The sequence below is a fragment of the Rhyacophila brunnea genome, unplaced genomic scaffold (assembly GCF_057557595.1).
Source record: "Rhyacophila brunnea isolate RB1 unplaced genomic scaffold, BYU_Rbru_1.0 scaffold_16, whole genome shotgun sequence".
NCBI classification, from domain to species: domain Eukaryota; kingdom Metazoa; phylum Arthropoda; class Insecta; order Trichoptera; family Rhyacophilidae; genus Rhyacophila; species Rhyacophila brunnea.
Window position 1 is genome coordinate 13,706,272 of NW_028232816.1, and position 26,364 is coordinate 13,732,635.

The window sequence follows — 26,364 nt, forward strand, 5'->3', positions numbered from 1 at the left end:
GAGAAGAGAACTGTGATAGTTTTTTTTGAAAATCCGAGGAAAGGTATTCTTTATTAACCGAAATCCAGAAAACATCCAATGGCACATCAGCGAACTCCAGGTTTAGCGTCCCATCATTCCTCAAATAATAATGAACAAATATGTCTCTCGAATCTGTAGGGAAAACGCTTCTACAGAATTTTCGGCATTGGTTGTAAAAGGATTTCGAATCCAGTCGTATTGCTCCGTAGGTATTGATTGTATGAAAGTAATGATCAAATTTCTTGTTTTCAATTATTGCGGTCTGGTAGGTCCTTTGGTACATTTGGATTTAGAGCACACCGATCAAGAGAAAAATATACCTACCTATGATGGCATTTATCAAGAATGTATTCTTTCTTATAATTATTCCATTAATTCCATGCGATTTGCCTACAATATAGAATCGAGGGTTGGTGTGGTTTTAGTATCTAGATATATTAAAGTTTAATATCCCCTCACCAATTTAGATTATGGAAAAGAACATAGTTCTACGTCAAAAATACCTAAAATAACCGTTTTGAACTGTACGAAAACTGCCCTTATGTATTGTTTTTACGTCTCACATTTTTGACTACATAAATCTTAACATAGTACGTAGTACCATTCTCCAAGGATATACTAATAAATGTTACTATAGTTATAGTACATTAATTATTAATGTACTATAACGATAGTACGGTTGGCAAACCTTTCTAGACTACTGTACCAATACCATGGAGTACTGACCAAAGTTCAAAGTACGAGTATACACTATGTATACGAACGAAGAAACTTAAAAAAATATAATTATCCCAACTTCATAGTGTTACTATTTTTAAAATAAACCGACTCGAAAGATTTAGTGTACAGACCTACAAACTTACATAGAGGATGGCCAAAAATGGAACTACGAACAACCATAGGACACCATATTGAAAAACGTCATTTGAATGTCAATTTTGTCCAGTTACGAGCCGTGATTGGGTAGTTTTCGATAGTGGCTCCCTTACATCATTCTCCAGATAAGTTTGTAGGTCTGTATCTTATAGCTCAACAACGACGAAATAAACATGTTTTTAATACGTACAAACATAAAATATGTAAAAAAAATTATTTAAGGTATGTAATTTTTTGTCACTTATTCCATATTTTTCACTTTAAAATAATTCATTTATTGGCATGGCAAGAATACTATGTATATGTAGGGAATTAATTTTATCACAACATGGCAATAGATATTCTGCATTATCGCCATGTTTATTATCAACAGCTGAAAGACGCGTAATGTCACGCGATACGAATGATTCTGTCAATTTTGAATGGTGATTGTGCACCTGTACCGAAATCTAGACAGCGTAAATATTGTGTCATGAAATTTACACCGTCGCATCCAAAATGATTAAGGATCCGATCAATAATTACAGTGACGAATCGGATTCCGATGGTTTTACTATACCGGAATTACGGGGAGTGTTAAGTAAATGGACTAATTACATTCACGGATGGCAAGATCGCTTTATAGTTTTGAAGGATGGGACGTTGTCCTATTACAAAAACGAGCAGGAAAGCAATTTCGGATGCAGAGGCGCCATTAGCTTATTGAAGGCAACAATCAAGGTTAGTAAATCATTTAGTCCATGAAGGACGTTTCTATTAATCGCTGGGGCGTGGATGGTTTTATTGTTATTATTATAAATGGTCAAGATACACAAATAGATTTTATGAATAAAATGTATCACGGATCGTTGTCATGCATGTGGGACACATACTATAAATATTGTCCTAACGGGTTTAATGACATTTGTTAGGACCAGTTCCATATCAAAACAACGTCTCGTTTGACGTTTTGAGGGGGGAGTTTTTTGTTTTGTTTTTTAGTGTCTACAAGTTGTGTTGTTTGTATAATTCAATTTTCTATTATTCATCCTTTCAACCGATTTTTTTTACAATATGCGATAGTCATTTCATAGTTCGCCAATTTGTAAAATATCCAGTAGGTATTTGCACATATTGTTATGTTATGAATCATTGTTTAGAAAATTGCGCATTTCTGTTAAGGCCATGCATTAGTTGAGGCACGGTCTAAAAAGATCGTTGCTAGGCGATGCGCGGATTGCGGGTCGCGGGTGCAAATGACGCCTGTCAAACGAAATATTATTTGTCATATAAATCCAACATACGTCCATTTTATGTTCTGTTTATTGTTCTATTAGTAACAATAATAATATATTCATTGACATGTTTTCTTTTTAAAGTAAATGGGTAACGTTTTTAGTCATCTTTACACGATTTTAGAATTGATTGACCCGTCGCCATCACGCAGCAAAGTGACGTGTTTCTGGCTCGACATTCTCTCACTGAATGCGAGCGAGTCCAAAATTTCGTCGCGCCTACAGTTGACAATTATTTGGCGTTTCACTGATGCGTCACCTTAACTGATACAAATTACGTTGGACCGGTGATACGTTAATATTTGCCATTCCGTGTTATAACATTTATTTTTATTGTATTTAATCAAGTATCAAGTAGGTATAATATACATATTATTTACTTTAGGGGAAGAGTACTTGTTGGAAGGAGGTAAAAATATGATCTTAGGACGGTCATATTTACGGGAGTTGAGTTTTAATCTTGTTTCATCTTCCCTATTTTAGAGATTTTGTATTTAATTTTTTTACATGGTTAGGTAAATTACAAAAATATAACATGCACAATCGGTCTTCCGACCCATCTCTTCTTAGATGGCAGTGGCGAGGGGTGGAGGTAGGTTGTTGATTCAACATAAATAGTGCACACTAAACTTTGTCAGTTATATTTATTTGTATTTTTAATTAAGAATACAATTTGCAGAGGGTGTTGGTTAGTTTTTAAAACTTAATTAAACCCTGCCTAACCAAACTAATAGTTCAGGTTTGCTATAAGTGATCCGACAAAACTAGTGCACACTTTTTCAGTCATACTTATTTGTTTTTGTTAAATTAAGAATACATAATATTACAGATGGTGTTGGGCAGTTTTTTTAAATTCATTAAGGCCCGCCCACGCCAAACCACAATCGATTAAAAATATTCTTCTATCTATAAAATATCTAAAATTATGTTTGGTTTAATGGCATCATTTTAGATATTTTACAGATAAATGAATATTTTTTTACTATTATGTACTTTGGCTTGGATTTCACAAGATTTAAGTAATTGAATTTTATAGATAAACGAATATTTTTTTACTATTATGTACTTTGGCTTGGATTTTGCAAGGCTTAATAAAATTGAATTTTAAAAACTAACAAACATTATCCACCTACACTTTGACTGACAAAGTTTAGTGTGTGTTTATTTATGTCGGATCTTAACATCCTACCTCCACTCTTCGCCACTGATAGACGGCTATTCTACTAACTGACAATGAACGCTGTAAAAAGCCTGAAATAAATTATATTAAAATCAAACAACTTGGATACAAGTAACGTAGTAGACAGACCAACTAGCAGAAATATAAAACTGCCATGGCTAGAATCTTATTATCATATTACTTATACGGTTTTATAATTTTGTATGCCGTAAACTTTATCAATAATCACCTTTTTCACCCATAGGATTTTGAATATTAAGTATATTATATTATATGACATCTTCGGTGTGTTTTTTTATATTTTGTTGCATGGAATAGGTTGCAATAATCGTGAGGTTTCTATGATTCCGTGAGATGTGATTTTTTGAATAGATTATGTTATGTTTATTATATTTTCTCCACTACTACTACTTAATTACATTTTAGTGCTTGACAAATTCTCATAATTAAATGATTTTTTTTACTAATTAGGGTAAACACTAAATAATCGGTTAGTACTTAAGTAGTCTTCTACATCGATTTCTGACATGAACAAAAGTTGGTAGTTAAGTTTATAAGTGACACGATTAATTAAATCGATCGTACTAAAATATCGCCAAAAATATTTTAATTGTACAACTTTGCAGCTTGAAGTAGCTATAGACGACAACACATGGCCCAGATCTGTTTTCATTTTTGGTTCCATGTATGTTTGTAATTGTGGAATAATTTAATGCTGATTTTAAAGTCTAAGCTGCTGACCAACAGACGTGGGTTATACAGGCTTTATAGCACGAAAACATTGTAATAATTTATTTGATTTATGATGACTGTACAAAATACTCATTTTGATTAATTATACTAAATTTATTTCAAGGTTTTTAAGTTTTTATTCATTCTTTTGGTTCAGAAGCAAAAATGCTTTTGACATGAAGCCACTAAAGGTAATTAATTAACTACCTATTAAATTCAATTTAAGATTCAGAAAGGATGTACCTGTTTGGTAATTTTTAAAATTAAAATTAAAATTGTTTTGGTTTAAACCGATTTAGTGGGTGAATGTGATATAAATGTTTTTATTTTTACTTTTATTTGTTTCTTTGTTGAACACCACAACCGGCCATGAAGCCCAAATATAGTAGCAAAACTCCCGGGCATTTGCATATTAGATTATGTAAATATATTTTGACCTCACCAAGTCGAACCCGGAGCTCTCGGATGGAAGGCCAGCGCCTTACGCACTGCACTACGAGAGCCGAAGTTTACTATAATACAGTGGTCTCCAACCTTTATGTTACTACGCCTCCCTTTAAAAAAAATCTAATCTTGGCGCCTCCCCCCCTTTATTTCATTAAATAATACAGACACTTTTTTAACACACAAGTTTTTACTACTTACTTATATCAAATTCATTTTTTAATTAATTTTTTTTTCATGCGACGAATGAGCTTGTTTATTACCACAATCAATTTTAAAAGAAGTCAACCAAATTCATCATCGTTCATTGACAAAAATTAATGGATTCTATCATGAGCTCCACATAGTGAATAGGGCCCACAGGCCAGGATCTTTCACCCACATATTAAAAATATTTAATAGCCCTGAAACAAAGCAGCGCCGCAGGCGACTTTTTTTACTATTAATAAAATTATATGAAAAATGCATTAGCAAACTAACCAAGAACTCAGGAAATAGATTTTGGTTTGCTTCAATATATCTGGCGTAGAAATCATTTAAAAGTGGAGACATGTATTATTGTTATATTATATTAAAGAAATCACGTCAAAAACAATTTAAAAAGAAAATATCACACCCTGCCTACACGCTTTAGTTGACACTTTAGCTACGAGTGACATTTAAATTTGAGGTTATTGTTTTCATGCAACCAGCGGTCGTTTTGTGCATTACCGAAACAGAGCGTTTGCAAAAGCGCCATTTTTAAATTTCTCCGCTCCAAATATTTTTTTAATAGGATTTAAATATATGTATTATATATTAAAATAAACATTCATGCACTGAATTTTCACTGTTACGTTAAGATATGAACTTTTATTTATTTGTAGATATTATGGTATAAAAAATAATTTATTCAAAAATTTTGGCGCCTCCCCTGGCAATAGATCGCGCCTCCCCTGGGAGGCGCGCCTCCCAGGTTGGAAACCGCTGCTATAATATAAAAGATATTCTGTCAGTGCTTAACCTTTTCTTTATGATCCTAAAAAAATCCATCCTTTTCGATGACGTTGCCATCGGTTACTGTACGAGATTGACAATAGGTAAGAGGGAAATGCATATTTTGGTAACATTCACTAATTGGGTTTTAGGCATCATTAAAACTTAATTATAATCATATTTACCCAGTATTTCCATACAATCTTGCAGCCTACAAGAATGGCGGTTGTAAGTCTAACTGAAATCTGACGGATATCAGTTATATGTATGGCACCCACGTCGGCCACGTGGCTTAAGCGTCGTGGGTCCTAGGATCGAATTCTGGGTCTGGCAAGTACCTACACATATTGTTTTTCAATTTTTTGTACGAGTCAGAGCATGGACCCTATTAGGTAGCATGTGGCTGACATCCATATCTCGTAAAAACTAAATCTGTTAAAACAAACTTCCATGGTCATGGTCAAAAAAAAAAATGAATTTACTGGATAATGCCATAGGTTTCGAAACTAATAACATTTTAATTAGATGTAATATTGATGATTCTAGAAATAGCTAAAATATTAAGATGGGGAAGTGCATATTAATTGAAATATTTGCATTCAAAGTGGCTACGTAACCTAAAGTAACATCACGGAAACGGCTGGGTTAAACATTAGTCTGTTATTTGTATATCTCACAATAATATATAATATGCCCAATTTTGTTTGTAGTTCTAATGCATCAGGCAGATATTCTAATTATTATTTTATTAAAGGCTTAATGTCCTAAAATGCTATTTTGTGACCTGACGGTAGCTTTGAGGTATCGATATATGAAATGATAACACCTAAAAAATTAATTAGATTAATAATTGGTTATTTGAGTTACTCTTAGATGTACAATCATTTATGTTTATTGTATAATATAACAATATATATTATATACTTAATCGATTTTATAGTCCATTTCAAAGGCTTACTTCTTCACCAAAATGATTTTTATTTATTTAACACAGATCTATCGATTTATAGTTCTTACTTACTTTCATAGTGATAATAGGTATCAATTTTTGCAATCTAATCTGATACCTCAGATACAATTTATTATTGCTTATAGATATCTACTTTTTTTTAATACATCCTTCGTCTTTTTATAAGTATATTCAAAACCTGTTTTTTTGTTACATTTAATTATAAAGCTATAACTGGATATCGAAGTGCAAATAGAATCGATGTCTAAAAGAAAAAGCAAGTCTTTGATTGTCTTCGAAGTCAATAAGATGTTTATTATTTACTGGAAATAGAGCTGAGGTCACCTTTGATACAATTTAGATACTAAGTATTGCTTCTTTGAATTCTTTTAAACAAATACTTTTCCTCATTTTTAATAAATAATAGTAAAGTTTTTTGTTGCTATTTTACTATTCGAATAAGGTAAAGTATCAGTTTCGCTTGTAAGCGGAGTGTATGGGTACATAGAGGATATTAGACACAGTCTTTTTGTACGAGGAATATTGTTTCCCATTCATTCAACTGACCGGAGTCTGCTCTTGGTTCAAATACACATGCCAGGTGTGAGATTTGAATCCGCGATCCCTATTCTGACATGTTCTACCTCTCCTCCATTGCAGGTGTATACAGACAAAAAAGCTATAATTTAAAAAAAATTTAAATTCCATATTTTCTTATTGTTAAAAGTTTTGGACAGACTTTGAACTGTTTTAATGATGGGGCAGCCTGATGCAATATACTGTCAGACAACTAGAAATCGGCGATAACAGGAAGTCGCCGTAGTCGGCATATAGAAGACTTTTCAGTTACGTATTTCCCATGTGCTAGAGGCGTGTTTAAATAATGTACCGGCTCTTCTTTTAGATGCGACTCTTTTTCTTCGCAAAAAAAACAAAAAGTTTACTAATAATAATTCTAACATCACTCCTGGTCGTTTTAGGCATATTTTTATTATAAAAAGCGTCAAATTACATGATTAATCAATTAATCAAAATGAAATGATAAATTTGGGAGTGTTCCTCATTTGAAAACGGAAGTGTGATTAGCTGTACTGGAGGGGATTGTTAATTCACAGTTTTAACAAGTTGATAAGAAGTTCTTGTTTGACAATAGAATAAAAGGTCTTTAGTAATTTTCTCAGGTTTGTTGTTCCCTGTATTGATTATTAAAATCATGTACCTATACAATTAATGTAAGATTTTGGAAGATGTTTTTGTATAAAAAGTTGTGATAATGTAGTAAGTTACTGGTTATAAAAACATGGTTTTTTGGTTAATTCTATGATATTTGAGTTATTTACGCTGACAACCGTTTTGGACATACAATCTTCTCATCATACCATCCCATCTTCAATCTTCATAACAATTATAGGATAATTACAATAATTTTAAAAATTCAAACTGAATGCTAATGCCAGAACGAAAGGGTGTATTGTTCTAAGTCTATCTGCTTCATTCCTTCCACACAACAGTGACATATTTTACTTGGTATATTTTTAATTGTGATTTATTTCACTAAAGATATTATACTTCTTTAAGAGTGTGATGTTTTCATGGAAACATTTGTTTTGTTCAATAAAAAGTGGCAATAACCACAAACTGAACTGAAAACTGACATATTATCCTTTGTCGTGGCCAACATTCTTTCTTTTCTTGATTTTGTCAACATTTCACTATTTTGAGAAGCCACTTTATTTGTAAGGAAGGCGGCAGTGCAGCAACGTGGGTGCTTACGCATACAAATGGTGCAGCTGTGATCGGTACTAATTATTTAATGTAGACAATTTTAGTGCAGCAATGTGGGTGCTTACGCATACAAATGGTGCAGCTGTGATCGGTACTAATTATTTAATGTAGACAATTTTATTGGAATTCTTAGTTGATATTGCATTGATTCTCTGTGTGTGAACAGCCTTGTGGTTAAAAAAACTATCGTTAGGTATAGCAACAGTTGACACAAGATTAGCTTGTTTTTCAGGTGCCGTTTCATATAATTTTTATCTCAAATTTAAATGGTCCGTTACGGAGATAAGTTACTGCTAATTTAATTTGTGAATTCATAATATGCTGTCTATCTTAATTATTCTTTTCCTGTTGTCTCTTTCTAGCCTCATGAGTTTGACGAATGCCGCTTCGATGTGTCCGTCAACGACTGTGTCTGGTACATGCGAGCGCAGACAAAGGAGGACCAGCAACATTGGGTGGACGCCCTCGACTCCTTGAAGGTCAGCACACTCATATTTATATCATATGGTTGACCTCATTTTAATTGGAAGAGTAGATATACACAAGTTTTTTCTGTTTGATGCAACGGATATAAAGTGTTTGAATTAATACATAGAGAGAGCCTAATCAACTCTTAGTATTACAGCGTTAAAGGCCTAATGCATAGTGATACTTATTTTAATAAGTATTACTGTGCGTTAGTCGGCCGTTTTTCAGATGAATAGGAAATAACAAATATTGATGTTGAAACAGATGGTGTCCCTGGTGGTGAAATTAAAACTAAAGTGACAGCTGGTATCAAATAATTACGTTTTGTAAACAGAATTAAGTAAAATTTTTATATAGTTTTAGTCAAATCAAGATTGTATTAAGTACCAATTATTTATGCAAACACCAACCAAAAAGGAATGAATAATTTGAATGCATTTATGACATGGTTGCCATTTCAATAATAAATAAAAATTGTGCCAAGAATACTTCATCCGTGTTGTGTGAATTTATTCAATTGACCAATGTCAAAACAACAGTTTAATTATTGAAAGTTTATAATTTATAAGTATTGGGAAATTTTCATACTTTTACAATTAAAATGTCAATTAAAAAATATGTTATTAATGTAGGGAAATTCCTAATTTTAATAATAGCAACACTTTTGTGTTATTTGCTATCTGTCATCTTTGGATAATGTTCTTAATTAGCTATTTTACATAATGTCAACATTATATGCATCAGGCCCTTAATAGGCATGTATATAAATTGTATACCTACATACATAAATAAAACATCTTAAAACCCGCTGGACAGACGAGCTCATAAAGTTCGGTGGATGTACGTGGCAGCAAAGAACAAGGGACCGAGATGCTATCTTTTGGGAGGCCTTCATCCAGTAGTGGATCGACCCCGGCTGATGGTGATGATGACATAAATAAAATTAATACTACAATTACTAAGATAGATAGTAAATAAACAAAAGACAAATTGAGTACTAAGTACGAGAAGGTCAGGAACTGTACTGTTTGAGTGTCTGAATGGGGGTATTGAACATGTTGATGGACAAACTGTTTGATAGAGAATGGATCCTTTACATTGAAAATGCATGGAAGAGTTTGTTATATAAAAGTCAACGTGAAACGGGTCACAATTTTTCTTACTACCTATTTAAAATGATAATGAACACATCGCACCGTGAGTGTAAAACCAACGCATCTGCAAAAGACATATTTTGGATATATTAGGGTTTGAAGTCTTCGTTTTGTTAGGAGAAATAGATTTTCTAAAAAAAAACATAATATTTGGTTTATATCTACATTATATTGCATGTTCTTTCAGTTACTTCACTTTTACATGATCAGGTTCACGACTTCTGCAGTTGTTTTGCATTTAATCTCAAAATTGAAAAATTTGCAGATACGTTGGTTTTACACTCACGGTGCGACATAGAGAGGTGAACTGAAGTGTCGAGGGTTGACGCAAAAGATCAAGGTCTTTTATTCGATGGTTCGACCAAGTAAAGGGCTGTCTCTAGATACTTCTAGCTATGCTGACCATGGAATGGTCCAATAAATGTGTCATAAAGAGATGGCATGTTCAGTCCCTTATTTAATTGAATAATCTGCTCAGAAAATAATTGAATTATACCTACAATTATTTTATTATCATCATTACTTTATAATCATCAAAAATGTTATAATTAATTGGGAAAGTTATGTGGGTCAGTTGTAGAAGTTTTTTTTTTTTTGGTAAATTCAGAGAATGTCAGATGCGTCGGTTCCAGCACAGCGATCTGATCTTAATACATTCATTTGTTTATATAATTGGTTTTAAGCAAACACCTATTTTCTCTGTGTCTTGTTTCAATAATATTATCTTACTTTTACCTTCTCTTTATATTATAGATTAAGCGATGCTATTTGTTTTCATTTTTTATCTACCATTTTCCTGGGGTCTAGGACAATTTGGTGCCGGGACAACTGGACGCCACGCAATTCGAAAATAAATAGACGTTATGTACTCATTGGTACTTTTAAAAAATATATTTATTATTTATATTTAGATTATTATATTATGATTTAATAGTTGGTGAGAATTTAAATATGCACATGTAAATAATGATTTAATCGTGCATATATTTAAGTTCCAACGAAAAAAGAGTTTTTAATTTTTATATAAAGCCTTAGGCATGGTAACTCTCAATCCACAATAAAAAAAACATTATGTTAAGATTAAAATGAATTAAAACTACTAAGTAGTAGATAGAAACTGATTAAAATTCCTCGTCTACGTTCTGTATACGTGTCTACGACAGTACGGTGTCCAATTGTCCTGGCGTCAAGTGGCGCAGTTGTCCCATTCCCTTTTCCTGTGGGTACGGATGATTATTTTGTTTGTCAAATATTCAATTTGTCATGTAAAGATTGTCCATTCAAAGTTGCTCTACATGAGAAAAATCGTGTCCAGAAACTTGTACGTATGCAGTTCGCCATATCACACTTCACCGTGAAATGTTGTACCGGAAATATATGGCCGTATATTAAAGACGTCCAACCTCTTTGGGTCGAATAGTACTGACTTAAAATTCATGTCTAAATAAAACACGGTTTACACTTTACAGGAAGCCAGCAGCAAACAAATTTTGAAAATAGCCGATATACTGGGTTATTTGTTAGGTTAGGTTAGGTTTTTATTCTTGAATTCATGAATTTTGCCAAAATCAGCTATGAAAATTGAATTAATGTTCATATTGAATTAATAAAATTGGAGACCATATAGTATACGGTCATCGCTTTCCGATAAGTATGCTCACGGCGAACTGTGCCACGGTGAAATATTTTATGTACAATTTACATGTAACCGGGAAAAGTGCTCGTTGGAGGGACGTAGTCGTACATATGGAATTTGAAGTTTATCTTCAGTATTTTGTTATTATAACATGCAGTTTTGCCTGTCTGACCCAGATAAACTCCTAGGCAAGTTCAACACTAGCAAATAAGTATTTACTATTTTCTAGTTTTTTTTTGGATTCATTATATAAAATCATACATACAATACTCGTTAGATGATCCGTATGACGTAAGAATGCACACTGTCATATATGATTTTTGTCTACTAAGTAAAATATCATTGTTTTCATGCTCGGATAAAATTTGTTAATTGAAATACTTTCTTTTTCAAATGCAATCATAGAGTTTTTAGTCACATTTTATAATTGCTATTATTCAGCTTCCATATCTTTAATCCTCGAACTGGGACATGGCCTGACTCTTGATAGTTATTACAACCCTCTTCCACATCTCCCTGCATAATGTTCTGTTAATGAAGGCATATTCAATTTTCCATCGTTAAAAATAAATGTAGTTTGACATATACAGTTTTTCTTGACTTTATCTTTTTTTTTCTATTGAGTGGCCGTACATAATATAAAAAGTATGAAAGCTCATATTTATATATCGACGGTCCCTACGTAAACTCGGATATCTACAAAACGTAATTTTACAGGGGAGCTATTTGAAGTAAAAATAGTTTGTTTTCTACTGAACTTCTGTGTTTTTATTACTAGGCACCTGAAATTCAGGGAGTTTTATAAATACTATTCACAGTTTATTTACTCATTATTACATTCTTTCTAAACTATATACTTTTTGTAGAACTGTAGTTGTCTGACTTTAGGTCGACTTTCAAACATTCATTAATGAGACAACTACCACATGTCTCACTTATGTGGAAAAGAAGTAATATCAATTATTAGCAACTTTACTTATCACAATTTATTAAAATACTCATAATTTTAACTATTTAAAAGAATATTATCTTCCTATTAACTAAATTTTTTTTATTTAACTAAACCAACTATCATGCGGCTTCTTTGGCTACTCATGTTGAACATTATTGTTGAATTTCAGCGAATAAAACAATAATCACGCTATTTCCCAAACGAAAACAGTCAAAATAATACAATAGCAATTCTAACGTACTTTGTTAACGGCCGCCTGCACGGAGTATACAAAGACAACTGGCCACTTGCACTAACGTACATAAAGACAACTGGCATTTATCTGTTTATGTGACTGGAAGTGATTGTCTGGTGTCCGATGTTAATATGGACATATTAACATATCCCTGTTTACGCGGTTCATTTAATATAATTAGAGTATATGTCCGTTTTTACATACATTTTTTTCCGAAATTAAGTGAGATTTTTTTTCTCTTAATTTTATATCAAGGGGGAAGTTATTTTAAGTGTTTTGGCAGAAAAATGCTTTTTTGGTAGATGTCCGAGTTTACGTAGGGACAGTCGATATATCGTCGCCTCATTACTACAACTAGATAACTCTGATTTGGTCATTGTTGGAAAAATGAAATTTAAACTTTACTCGATTAACATAAATCTAGGCTATAATTATTTAAAATAAAAATGAAAAATTGTGCTCGTCTACTTGGGAAAAAATAATGTTCAATTGTATGAAAAATTATTGTGGATATATTATTTTATTTATTTAATGCATTTATGGTTTTAACGTTAACTAATATTTTCAAACACAAAATTAATACAGATGCCATTAACTTCTGACTTACCTAGTTTTATCATTTTGTATAGAAGCAAATCGAGTGCTAAAAGTCAGACAACGTTATCTACAAAAAAGTGTTTTTTTTTTTTTTTTTTTTGAGATAACGTTATTTAACATTTACGGCTACATGATAGTCAAACAAAGTTATGTCAATCTTTTCTAATTTCTTATTAAATCGTCGGTAAAGTTTAACGCTAATTACATGAGTTACCCTTGTTTTCATATTTTTTAAAAACTATCCCTATAAATTTTAACGTCATCATAAGCAAGATAAATGTACAATACACAATAAATTATAAAATATTAACATTAGGTTTTAAATAAACATTTCCCTTGTTGAGTTACAAGAATCTAAAATAACGATTTTTGGCTCTCCTGTAAAGTTGAACTTTTGTAGATAGTGTTGTTTGACACTAAGCCCTCGAAATGTAGAATCATATTCAATAGCTATCTCAAAAACAGTGAAAGTTATCTAGTTGTAGTATTGAGGTGACGATATGTAATTATATTGTAATATATGAGTGATTTAGATTTTTCTTGTCGCTTTTATCATTAATTTGTAATTGCCACGTTCCTTTTTGTCATTTTTATCAGAAAGTAAAGGTCATTGTGAATATTTATCTATGACATAATTTAATTGTTTGATAATCCTCAAATTATAAGGACTAGATAATGTGCGACACAATATCTTTGAGAATTTACTTTGCCCATATCCTTTTCAGATGGAGCTTAACACATAATAATTATTATTGTCTCCATAATATGGCATTGTATCAAAAGATTAATTCACTTAGGATATTTATCATGCTCAGTTGATTCCTGTTATCTGTATTTATTTACAATCTGTATTTATTTATCTACGCTATCAGATATTGTGACAATTCATTTAACCCAGATAAAATAACAGATATATAAATTGAAATGCAGCTGAAAAAGGAAACCTCTTATGGATGTACAGTTAATAATAATTACTTGTCCATTTGGATCTCAGCTTTTTAAATATCTTACTGAACAAGTTATTCAAGTTAAATGAAAGAGTTTTCAATATGTGTGTTAATGAGCTTACACTAATTGTATTTTAATAATTATAATTCCTAAGTGTGTGATATTGATAAACAGCTAATATCATACTATTTGGACATATTCGTGAGGAGAAAATAACCAACTCACAATTTGGGCAAAAATAACATAATGTTAAAAAAAGATTTCTAAAAATTATAACTATAAATCATTTCACCATTGACAAATTCACATAATCAACAGTAAGCATCCATTTTGTGTGGTTTTACATCACGCTGTTTGTACATTTAGTATTTCTTCTCTCTCGTAATCACAATTATGGCTTAGGATCTTAATCACTATGAAATACTGCCGAATTCTGGATAATTTTCTCCATCTCCCTCTCCTCTCCAAGCCTTGCGGCTGAGTTTTCAATTGAATTACTTCACCTGGTCACCATTTGTGATTTTTACCTGGCTCACTCACCAAAATGATTGTTATTATATATCTGGTCCTCAGCGTATATGGTGCAGGCATGCAGAAGACGGTCTCTCACTGATGCTTGACTCCTATTTATATATAACATTATATAATTTAGAAAAACACTAACTGAGAGAGTATATCACAACCAATAGAAAAAACTTTTTTGAAAAAAGTAAGCCAACCGGTCGGGAATCGAACCCGGCATCTCCAACGGGTAAATGCCCCAAACTCGTCGCATTCAGCCATTATGCTACGGAAGACATACTAATGACGACAAATATTTAAGCTATTGGCTATTAAATACCTACCACTCAGCGCTCTTCGAAATCATGTTACTTCGGCAATCGATTTTTGTTTATTAAATCAAAGTAGGTAGTTATTTTACTATTACAACGATTACTAACCGACGTCTAGGAATTTCTCCAATATTTTTGCTGTTCCATATTATTTAGGATCATTAAAATTCATTTGTATCAATTATTACTTTCTGTGTCAGTTTATTATTGGGGTTATTGCATTATTTACCTACTTCTCAGTCCTGTTTCTGTACCTTCAAATAAAAAAATAAATACATTAATATTCTAAATTCTATAAATTTGTACGGTTGTCAAAATATTATTGGAATCAAGCCATTATTATTTTTGTGTTTTACAAAAATCATTTTATCTTAGTTTTCTTGTCATGTGGGTTGATTGCTTTCTTTATAAATATGTCCATTTATTCTCTTATAATATGAAGTTTAACATTGGAAACATCATTGTACATAATATGTTTTTTCCCCAACTTTGTTACACAAATATTTGCAGTTAACGATTAAAAATGTAGTAGTCCTGTTATAATATCTTGCGAGGTTACAATACATAAACAATCTTAAAAAAGAGATCAGTACAGATCGATCTAAAGATACTAAACTACTAGAGTATACGTTTTATAACTATGCACTTTTTACTACACTGATACGCCTTTTTGCCTGATTACCTCACATAAAATTAGATCAAATGATATTCACTTGTATTAATATGTATGTAGGAAATAAATAAATATATATTACACATAAAAAAATATTTTTACAATATAATATTATTACATCATTTTCATCCTAGAGCTGGAGTTCACAGTTATGAAGCATATACTCTACCTGACAGGTCTGTACGTGCAGAATGTGACCTAAATACAAAATTTAAATAAAAAAACCTGATTATACTTAATGGTTTAAAAAAAATAAAAATGGATAATTTTATACAAACTCATTTACAGTTTTTACAATTTCAATAATTAGATAACATAATATTTTGTTTTTATTGTACATTGTGTCTCATGTCTTATCATCTGTTATCATTATTCATAAATTCCAATGCTTTGATTATAATAATTATTATTTATGGAAAGTCGTCATTACCCAGAATACTCATTGGATGAAATGATTGCGGTTGGCAATACTGCACTTTGTATTCCATTATACTAGGATTTCCCTTCCAATTCAATAAAATTCGCAACACTATCAGCTTGTAACTATTGGGTTTTTAACCTCTGAGGTTTATTAATTTTTTAATTAATGTCCGTTTGAGAATCACTGTTGTATAGTGGCAAAGAGTGCCCGTTGTTAAAAGGTAAGCGATTGGGAATCGATGAAATAGTGCATATGTACTCAAACAGTCATACTTACTAGAATTTGTTGAATTGTGTTTCATGTTCAGCATTTTACATCATTTATGGCACTACAATTCTTGGCGGGTCTTGGCCTCCTTTAAAAATTTCCTCCATACTGGACGATCCACCGCTGACACTCTTCGGTTGCTTTGACTGAGCATTCTTAAATCTCCTGTGGCGAAGTCCAGCCATCTTAATTTCGGTCGTCCAGGTCTTCTCTTGCCTTCGGGGCTTGCGTACATAGCCCGCTATGCTGGTACATCCTTCGGCATTCTATGCACCTATATACCTTGACCTTATTATTATCATTTGTTGTCCTGTGGAGAACTGGTTTATATTTTGTTCCGAGCCCATGTTTATTATAACAATATTTAATTAAATAATATAGTATTTTTTATTTACTCGTAAAATATTATAAGTCATGATCGAAAACCAAAAATTTGATTACCTGAAAAATAATGCCACTGTTGGACTCCGTCTTAGACTGTTATTCTTGTATAATTAACATTTTATAAACATACAGTTTTATTTTTCTGATATGCGGGAAACTAATCAGTAATCATTATCTCACATAGTAAATTCAAATGTGTTTTATTCAATATGTATTTCAATATAAAACTTGGACCTAATTGGACGAGCAAATGGCCTACAACAACCAATGTAAATTAATAACCAAAAATGCCAATAGCATTGCAATGTTTGTTTTTTGACTATAATATAATATCTACCTTTTTTTGTAAATTATATTTTGCCACCTGGTTATTGTAATTTTTTTTCTCAGAATAACTTTGCCAGAAAGATGTTTATCTACATAGCAATTCGGATATGTCAATATTTGAAATGTTGCCCACTCATTAAATGTGAATTAAGGAAAAAAAATATTGTACCTCCATGCATTAAAATGTTAAAATGAATACCTCTTATCTACAAGGCACTGATTACAGGGTTACATATAAATTTAACAAACTCCAACATATGATTTATCAATTCTAAATTATATGGAATTTCTACATTTTTTAGGGGTTTTTTGCTTCCGGTGATAAAGTCTAAAGGATGTCAATATTATTCAACTGTAGGTAATTAAATTTGTTCCAGAGCTTTTTCCCAACCAGTATGCTACGAGCGATTTGGAAGTGTGCCGCAAAATATTGTTGTGTTCAGTAAAATTCAAGCACCAATTTAACATTGCGCAATTTAATGCATTTGATGCGATGACATCAGTGGTGAAGGGTGGAAGTAGACTGTTAAAATCCAACATAAATAGTGCACACTAAATTTTGTCAGTCAATATTTGTTTTTAAATTCTAATGGATTCAAGCTCTGTACTATTCATTTTTTGAGACCCATGTTTCGCAGTCTGGTCAGCAGTTTGCAGCAGCAGCTGGTTTCGCAGTCAGGTTTTGCGGGTCAGTGTGTGTTTACCTACACGACGCCTAAAGATGCCGAAAGGCGAAACCCGGGTCCCAAAAAAACGATTTAAATGGAATAGTACAGAGCTTGAATCCATTAGAATTTAAAAACAAATACGTTTGATTGACAAATTCCATCAAGTACCTTCAGTCGATAGTATTGATAGTATTTGTTTTTATTGAACTAAGACTACAATGTGTAGATAGTGTTTGTTAGATTAGTTATTAGTTAGAATAGTTATTAGTTAGAATAGTTATTAGTTAGATTAGTTATTAGTTAGAATAGTTATTAGTTAGATTAGTTATTAGTTAGAATAGTTAAAATTCAATTAAACCCTGCCTAATCGAAGCACTATTAGATGATAGTCAAAAAAATTCATTTATGAAATATCTGAAATTATCCCATTAAATCACACATCATTTTAGATATTTTATTGATTGAAGAATATTTTTTAACGATTGTGGTTTGGTTAGGCAGGGATTAATGAATTTAAAAAAACTAACCAACACTATCTGTAATAATATGTATTCTTAATTCAACGAAAACAAATAAGTATGACTGAAAAAGTGTGCACTATTTTTGTCGGATCGCCCGTAGCATACCTAAACTACTATGGATTGGCTTAGTCAGGGCTTAATTGGATTTTAAAAACTAACCAGCACCATCTGCAATTTGTATTCTTAGTTCAATGAAAAGATGACTGAGAATGTTTAGTGTGCTATATTTATGTTGAATCTTAACAGCCTACCTCCATCCCTTGCCACTGGTTGACATTGACATAAAAATTATTTGTAGAAATATGTAGCAGGCATAAAAAATAGTATGTTCTCTTAAACTGGCGCATATTGTATCTCATTGAAGTACAGAAATATATTAATGTAAATATTCTTCTGTAATATAATTGCAATAGTGTGCGATGATGTGAAAGGTTGGGAAGAGCTGGTATTTTTTAAGTCATAATATTAATAGTAATATATCCCAATTGACTACGAATACGACCTATGTAAACTATTTTATGACAATTCATTTGGTTTATCTTGGTGATAACTTAATTACTACTGGTTACTATTCCCAGCTCATTGTTGTTCTGAAAATGTCAGTCAATAGTCAGTGGCTAAAAATATTAAAATTATTCTCCCGTTTTCTTCATATTATGTCTAAAGCTTGAATTTTTTTTCTCGTGAATTTGAAAAACCTCAGAAACATAAATCGGCTGGACTCGAATCTGCATCCATCGGATTCCGGCCAATATACTTTACCAATTCAGGCACCTGCACCATTCTTAATTACGATGAAATTAATCAATAGCTATGTGTTCTCGAGATTTATCGATTTCGTATGTATGTAATTACATATTAAGTTTCGTCGAATGTTCATTGACGGCAAGCTTTGATAATTTACCGCTAGGTAGTGTCATGAATTTTCATTCAATATTTTTCATATGACAGAGAGAGAACAAAAAGAATGTTACAAACTTGAATGTGGTTTTTTTTTAATAATATTAATAATTTTGTGCTAAAATGCTGATTTATGTCGTCATAATATTCACCATCTTTTATATAATCCAATGTACTAAATATAGCTAAAATTTTTATTTTTAGGGTGAATCAGGCTATGGAACCGGCTCAGAAAATAGTCTCCGGCGCCATGACTCGGCTCTGTCCTTACAGTCTGGTGGAGCCAGTACAGCATCGGGGGGTAGTGGGTCGAAGGGACTGCGGGCTCTTCGTGAAAAGCTGGCCGAGTTGGGGACCTTTCGCGAGATCCTGTGCCGGCAGACCGATACTCTGCAGCGGTATTTCGACGACCTAGCTGAAGCTGCTGATGGCACAGGATCAGGTAAATTTCTATGTTCTTTTATTTAATTATGATGTAGTAATGTGTATCTCACAATGAGCTTTTGATGTTCCTCGAGGGTGACCCCTTGGACCATAGCTGTTTTATTCTGATTTAAAAAATATTGTTAGAATCTTAGGTCGGGTGTACAGGTCAAAAAAACAAATAATTTATTAGTTATCACAAGACTTATGAGTCAATTAATATTTAATAAACATTTAATGGTTTCAAATGAATTAAATGAATAATTTCAATTGATTCATTCAAATAGTATGTATGATTCATTTCATTGGCTTAAACATTATGGTAATAGCACTCTGATATGTTGAATGTGTCCACCACGGCTTTGAGGCTAGAACACTACTCTCTTGTTGTAAGGTTATGCGGATTTGATTCCTCTGGCTGAGTCAAATTCACATGTTTGTTTTTCTTTCAATCAATACGTTTGCTTAGATCCAACACGTGAAATCACAACCACTGTTAAAATAAAAAGTCTATCAAGAGGAGGAACTATAAACCTTTAAAAATGAGCATGTTTATAATTACCTGAGCATAAAAATACCTGTAATGAATCACTACAATGAGTAGGTTTAGAAGTATTAAAAATATGCACCATCACCGAATGAAGACATTAGTGTGCCACGACACCACACGGCGCCTCCAAGAATCCCTGTCGCTCGCCCTTCACCATATAGATAGTAGATAGTAATTCGCGGCCTTCTAGGACGTCGGAGTCTGATTAGCTTTGAAAACAGGTGATGAGCCAGATTGTTATTCCCTTCAGGCGTTGGCAGCACGTGGCCGAACTAGGTCCATCGTCGCCTATTCACTCTCATAAATAGTATAATATGTCACGTACCCTTTGTCGGTTTGTTAACTCATTTAGTGCTAACACCGTCACATAGATAGTAATTCGCGGCCTTCTAGGACGTCAGAGTCTGGTTAGCTTTGAAAACAGGTGATGAGCCAGATTGTAATTCCCTTCAGGCGTTGGCAGCACGTTGCCGAGCCAGATCCCACGTCACCTATTTACTCTCATAAGTAGTATAATTTGTCACGTACCCTTTGTCGGTTTGTTAACTCATTTAGTGCTAACACCGTCACTGGTGCGTTTGCGTTGGCCATTAGATATAATTAACATGATATTTATTAACATGTCAGCAGTGATTGTGTTAACCGGTTCTATGCCTTCAGCGATTTATCTCGCTCTATGAGGCCGTGATCGACATGCCGTATACACAAATTTTGTGAGTTATCTCATCCGACTTTAAACTCAAATTATTAGCCACTGTCGATTGATTTGCATAATCTAAAAAATTAAATACACAGTGACATCTGTTTCAATAATTATGAAATACTAAGCCACGAATTATCAGTATTCCAGTGATTGTAGTAAGAACTATTCAATGTGTGTCATTAAAAATCTGCGGCCTATCAGATACTGCCATAGTAACTTCCTGAGGAATAGAAAAGGTTAAAAATTTAACAAGCATCTATAATCCTATCCATTGGTTATCATATCCCTTGGACAACTGCATATATTAATACCGTTCGGTTTGATGTGCAGCTCCAGAGGTGGTGCCGGTGGATTTCCGTGGTGAAGCTATAACGTTCCGAGCAACGGCAGGTGGCGTACTGGCTACTCTGCACCACTGCGCTGAGTTGCTGCAACAGAGGGAGGAGCACTGGAAGCAGCGCATGGAAAAAGAAGAGGCTAAACGGAAGAAGATTGAAGACCTTTACAGGTATATTTTGAACCAGTTCCGGATTAAGTAGGAATGTGTCCAGTATATAATGTCGATAATGAAGAATTTGTGGTGCACTCAATGTGTGCCATTATCAAATTATATTTTATAGTATATGACATGACGCATCAATCTTTTCCGCAGTCTTCAAAACCCATTGGCGAAGATTCCTTACTAGGCAATTATTTCGAACCTACTTTAATAGCAGACTTGCAGAGGCATCTATGCGTATTATAATTTAATAGTTATTGCAATATATCTAGCTGTAGATGCACTGCGTTGTATATTTAATACTCAATACTCATGTGTTCACAGGCTGTAATAATCCATACATATATTGGAAAAATATAAAATAATTAAAAATTGGATACCTAATTTCAAAATAGTTTTTTTCTACACGTTTAATTAGTTTATATTTAATTTTAGATATTTTTTAAAATAAAATTGAATTTTGTCTTATGATTTTTTGTTGACAATTTAATTATATTTTAAAAACTAACTAACACCATCTATTTTCTTAATTCTACGATATTATTCTACATTGACATTCGTGTATTCATCAGTGGTAATATCATATTATTATTATCTTTCTAAGTCCCATAACAATGACTGACAAGTACCTAACTATGCTCTATCGAGGGTATACTGACAGAACGCATTATTTCAGTTTTTGCTGTTTTTCTGTTGTAAATGCCAAAATGTATACAATTTTACGCTCTATGTCCTGGTAAAACGCACAAAGGCATAGGATATAATGGTGAGAAAATAGAAACATTATTAAATCATATTGTTATTTTTTTATTCTGATAGAAAGCATGATAATGACCTAATGCGTTTTGTGTATACAAAATACAGGACTTGTAACATGTCGTATATTGTGTTTGCCATAAAGGTTAGTCTTTATAATGTAGAAAAAATGTTTTTAAATCATAAAAAAATCTACGTTGGAGAAAGCTTTGTGCTTTATGCTTTCTGTCGGTATACCCTCGCTATGATCCTCATAGCCTACCTACTTTCAAAAGTCACTCTTTGTCACTGACAAAACCATATTATGTAATAGGAAATGGTTCAGTACAAAAGATGATGTCCGAAGGGAGTTTGATTTATTCTACAGCTAAAAATAAAAACCGAGTGAAATTTAAGGGGAAGATAAGATGGTAAAGCATTTTAAATAATAGTAAAAAACCTATTTTTTTTTTGTGTCATTTAAACATTCTTAAAATACCGCATTACTTATGGTATTTTACATCCAATGTGTCATAGAAAAATACATACATATTATTAAATGTCGTATTTTTAAGATCTTCCACAGTAATTTCATGTATTCCCAACCTAATCTTTCCGTTTTAGAGAGGCGCAAACCAAACTGCAGCAAGCCAGAATATCATCTCTGCCCGGACCTGACTTAGAGGTGAGTGTTTTTACCATTTTACCACTTTACCAGTATTATTGTTTTCATTTTTTAATTGTCTTTTCTAATTAATTCTTGTGATAAGTTGTAGGTACCGTTTTATTAATTTATTTGAGATAATATAACTTAGGGCTCTTTGTCTGAAGTATATGTATTTAATTACATAAATGTGACAAAGCCAACATTACTCGTACCGCACAGGCCGTGCTCCCTGATGTGCAGTTTATAGCGTTGTAGTTTTTATGTCGACTCGCCCCTTACGTTTATCTACATTTTGAATCAGCAGTGAATGTGTGACTTTATGAATGCTCTGAGACTTTATTTAATTGTTTTGGTTTCATGGAAAATTGAAATTGAACACCGGTGAAATACAAAGTTAATTATTTTGAATTCCAGAATTTCATTCTACTAAGACTACAATGTATAGATAGTGTTTGTTAGTTTTTAAAATTTAATTAAACCCTGCCTACCCAAGCCATAGTAGATAATAGTAAAAAAATATTCATTTATCTATAAAATATTTAAAACTATGCCATTGATTAAACCATATATAATTTTAGATATTTTATAGATCGAAGATTGTTTTTTCGATTATGGTTTGGTTAGGCAGGGCTTAATGAATTTAAAATAATTACAAGATAAAAAGAACTTTTTATATACAATGTTTTAAAATTTTCTGTTGAATCATATAAACTTGACTTGATTAGCTTAAACGATCAAAAAAATTTGTACTTGATAGAAATGATACTGAAATGTCATATTGATTTCCATAGTAACGCATGTATATATTAATAATTTAGTTGCTAGGACCCCAGACCCCTAGCAACCAATAATGGTGTCGAAATAACTTTTCATACAAAACAGAATTAACTGAAAATGAATTCAATTCTACATAAAGATGGCTAAAAGTATTAAAAAAATGCATTGGCATCGTGTTCTGATATATTCTAAACGTTTCATATGTCTAGCTAGTCGGGAAGTTGGTTAAAAATCGATTGCAAGATTTGTACCGGACAAAGAACCACCTGACAAATAAGAATATGAGCTAAGAAAAACGTTGTAAAAACTAACCAACACCATCGGTAATATGTATTCTTAATACAACGAAAACGAATAAGTATCTATGACTGAAAAAATGTGCATTATTTTTGTCGGATTGCCAATAGCATACCCAAACTATTGTCATTTGGTTTAGGTAGGGTTTAATTGAATTTTAAAAACTAATCAGCACCATCTGTTAATTGTATTCTCATTCAATGAAAATAAAGAAGTGTGACTGACAAAGTTGAGTGTGCACTATTTATGTCGAATTTTAACAGCCTACCTCTATCGTTCGTCATTGATATACAGTCGAATCCACTTAATTGGGGCACTAGATTGGTAACTAGAGAATTTTGGCTCAATTAAATGAATTCTACATAATATTAAATGATGAATATTTTTCTTTCAAAGAAAAAATGATTTATTAAAATCATTTCTTGACATATTAGAAGGTTCATAAATTTTTGAATAAAATTGACAACAAGGAAGTTTACACATACGTCACAGACGTGAGGCGGTGTAGCGGTAACTGAATACGGTCCTGAAGGTCTAATAACTGGCTTTGCACCACATCAATGCAACGGTAAACATTATGTAATATCTGATTAAAAACAATGCAATATTTAATTAAAATGCTGTTATATAGGAGATCTCGTCGTATTAAATTGTTTGTACATATATTTTTTTTAAGATTGTATTGTGGAACATTGTAAATGTTTTGTGATCTTAAATTTACTGTTCCAATTAAGCGATGTAAAATACTGTTGGTTCCTTGGTTTGGTTTCCGTACCTTGCGATTTGGCCTAAATAAGTAGCTGTCCCAATTAAGCGGAATTATCTGTATTTTTTTCTTTCTTGCCTTTCTCTTCCAAGCAATTGTTGTTGTTTAACACATTTTAAAATGGACAGAAATAAGCAGTCAATAAAATTCTTAGGGATAATCTGTTTCGATTTTAATACTATTTATTAAATTGGTAAAATAAACGTGTTATTAAATTAATGTTTTTAATCTTACGTTCGGTTAGGCATTACGGCTAATAGATTTTTTGGTTTTGCTTATTTTTTAATGGTTTATCAATATTGCAAACAATGTTTTTAAATTTTATACAAAAGTATTGATTGATTTACTTCAGTACCTGTACAAAAAGATTTAACAATAGCTACACAGATACACAGATGGCGCTATATTAAATGATAAACAAAATTTTATGACAACAATATAAACAACTTGATAAACATTTTTAATTATTTATTAAAATAATATTTACAATATTATACATTGAAATAAATAAAATACTAGATATTGTTTCATCATTGACAAGATAATTGTTGTCAAGTTCAACTCTTATTATTGAATAATAAAAAAATTAAATGATATCAATGGACCCGGAATATTATTTGTCCTCAAAAAGGTCAGCGGTCAAATAGACCTGACTTATTAGTGTTTTCGGACTCAATGTTCGCATAATTTTTGACAAAATATTTACCGAATTATTATTTGTTTTCCCACCCGATTTTACTGTACTGCTTATATTCTTTTGTGCTGATTATTCACAGCGATCGAGATTGTTAGCAAGACACTTAACCTAATGGTTGATAATGCGAGAAGACAATGTCAGACCCAGATGTCTTTGGATAGGTTCGTTTATGAGTTCTTTTTATTTTTCACATGCTAGTCCATTAGTAAGTCGATGGTTTACACCAATTTATTTTGCTTTCTATCTCGGTTGGTCCTTTATGTTGATAATTCCTGCCACGGTCAATATTGTTCCTCAGTGCCAATTTTTCAATTATGACATCACTATATTTTGCCCATTGCCCTCTGACAGCAATAAATTGGACCTACGTACAAAGGTTTAAATTGATACTGTCAATTATCACTTATTGTTAATGCCGCCTGTGTCTCATTCCTGTGAAGTGGTGTCATTTTGTACATGCATACTCGGACTAATCGTATTTATTTACAAATCTGATTGTCGATTTAGGTACATTGGATTACACTGTACTATATTCAAATCAAATGAACCCATTTCAAATTGTCATTTGTCAGACATATCGATCACTGTTTCGTATCATATTTTACTGATTGTTTTTTCCCCTCTGTATTTAAGGAAGAGCATAATGCTACTAACAGCGTGTCCGGAAATTTTAACATATGCAGTTCGCTGTATTACACATCACCGTGAAATGTTGTATCGGAACAATATGGTCGTATAGTACCTACTGAGATGAAATTCATGTCTAAATAAAACACGGTTATTATCGGTTTCCAGGAAGTCAGCGGCAAACATGTTTTGAAAATAGCCAATATACTAGATTATTTGTTAGTTTAGGTAAGGTAACGTGATCAGTGCCACGGACGAGTTAACTCGCCAAAGCATGTATGTCGCGTCAGGTCACGGACTAGTTGACTCCACGATGGCTTACGCGTCGGCTTATAATGTCGTGTCCCAGGTTAGAATCCTTGGTCTGGCAAATAGACAAACTATTTGTAAAATTGTGTTTGGA

General features: G+C 32.3%; 1 protein-coding gene across 1 annotated transcript in view; it reads left to right on the top strand.

Moving 5' to 3' along the window:
* The first annotated feature begins 1,225 nt into the window (after nucleotides 1-1,225).
* Nucleotides 1,226-26,364, top strand: part of cert (ceramide transfer protein) — a 129,575-nt gene continuing 104,436 nt past the window's right edge. Inside the window, exons 1-5 of the mRNA XM_085943674.1 lie at nucleotides 1,226-1,617; nucleotides 8,599-8,715; nucleotides 19,425-19,662; nucleotides 21,227-21,404; nucleotides 22,755-22,815. Of these exons, the coding sequence (XP_085799800.1) occupies nucleotides 1,396-1,617; nucleotides 8,599-8,715; nucleotides 19,425-19,662; nucleotides 21,227-21,404; nucleotides 22,755-22,815 (816 nt within the window). The 5' untranslated portion in view covers nucleotides 1,226-1,395. The remainder of the gene's footprint in view (nucleotides 1,618-8,598; nucleotides 8,716-19,424; nucleotides 19,663-21,226; nucleotides 21,405-22,754; nucleotides 22,816-26,364) is intronic.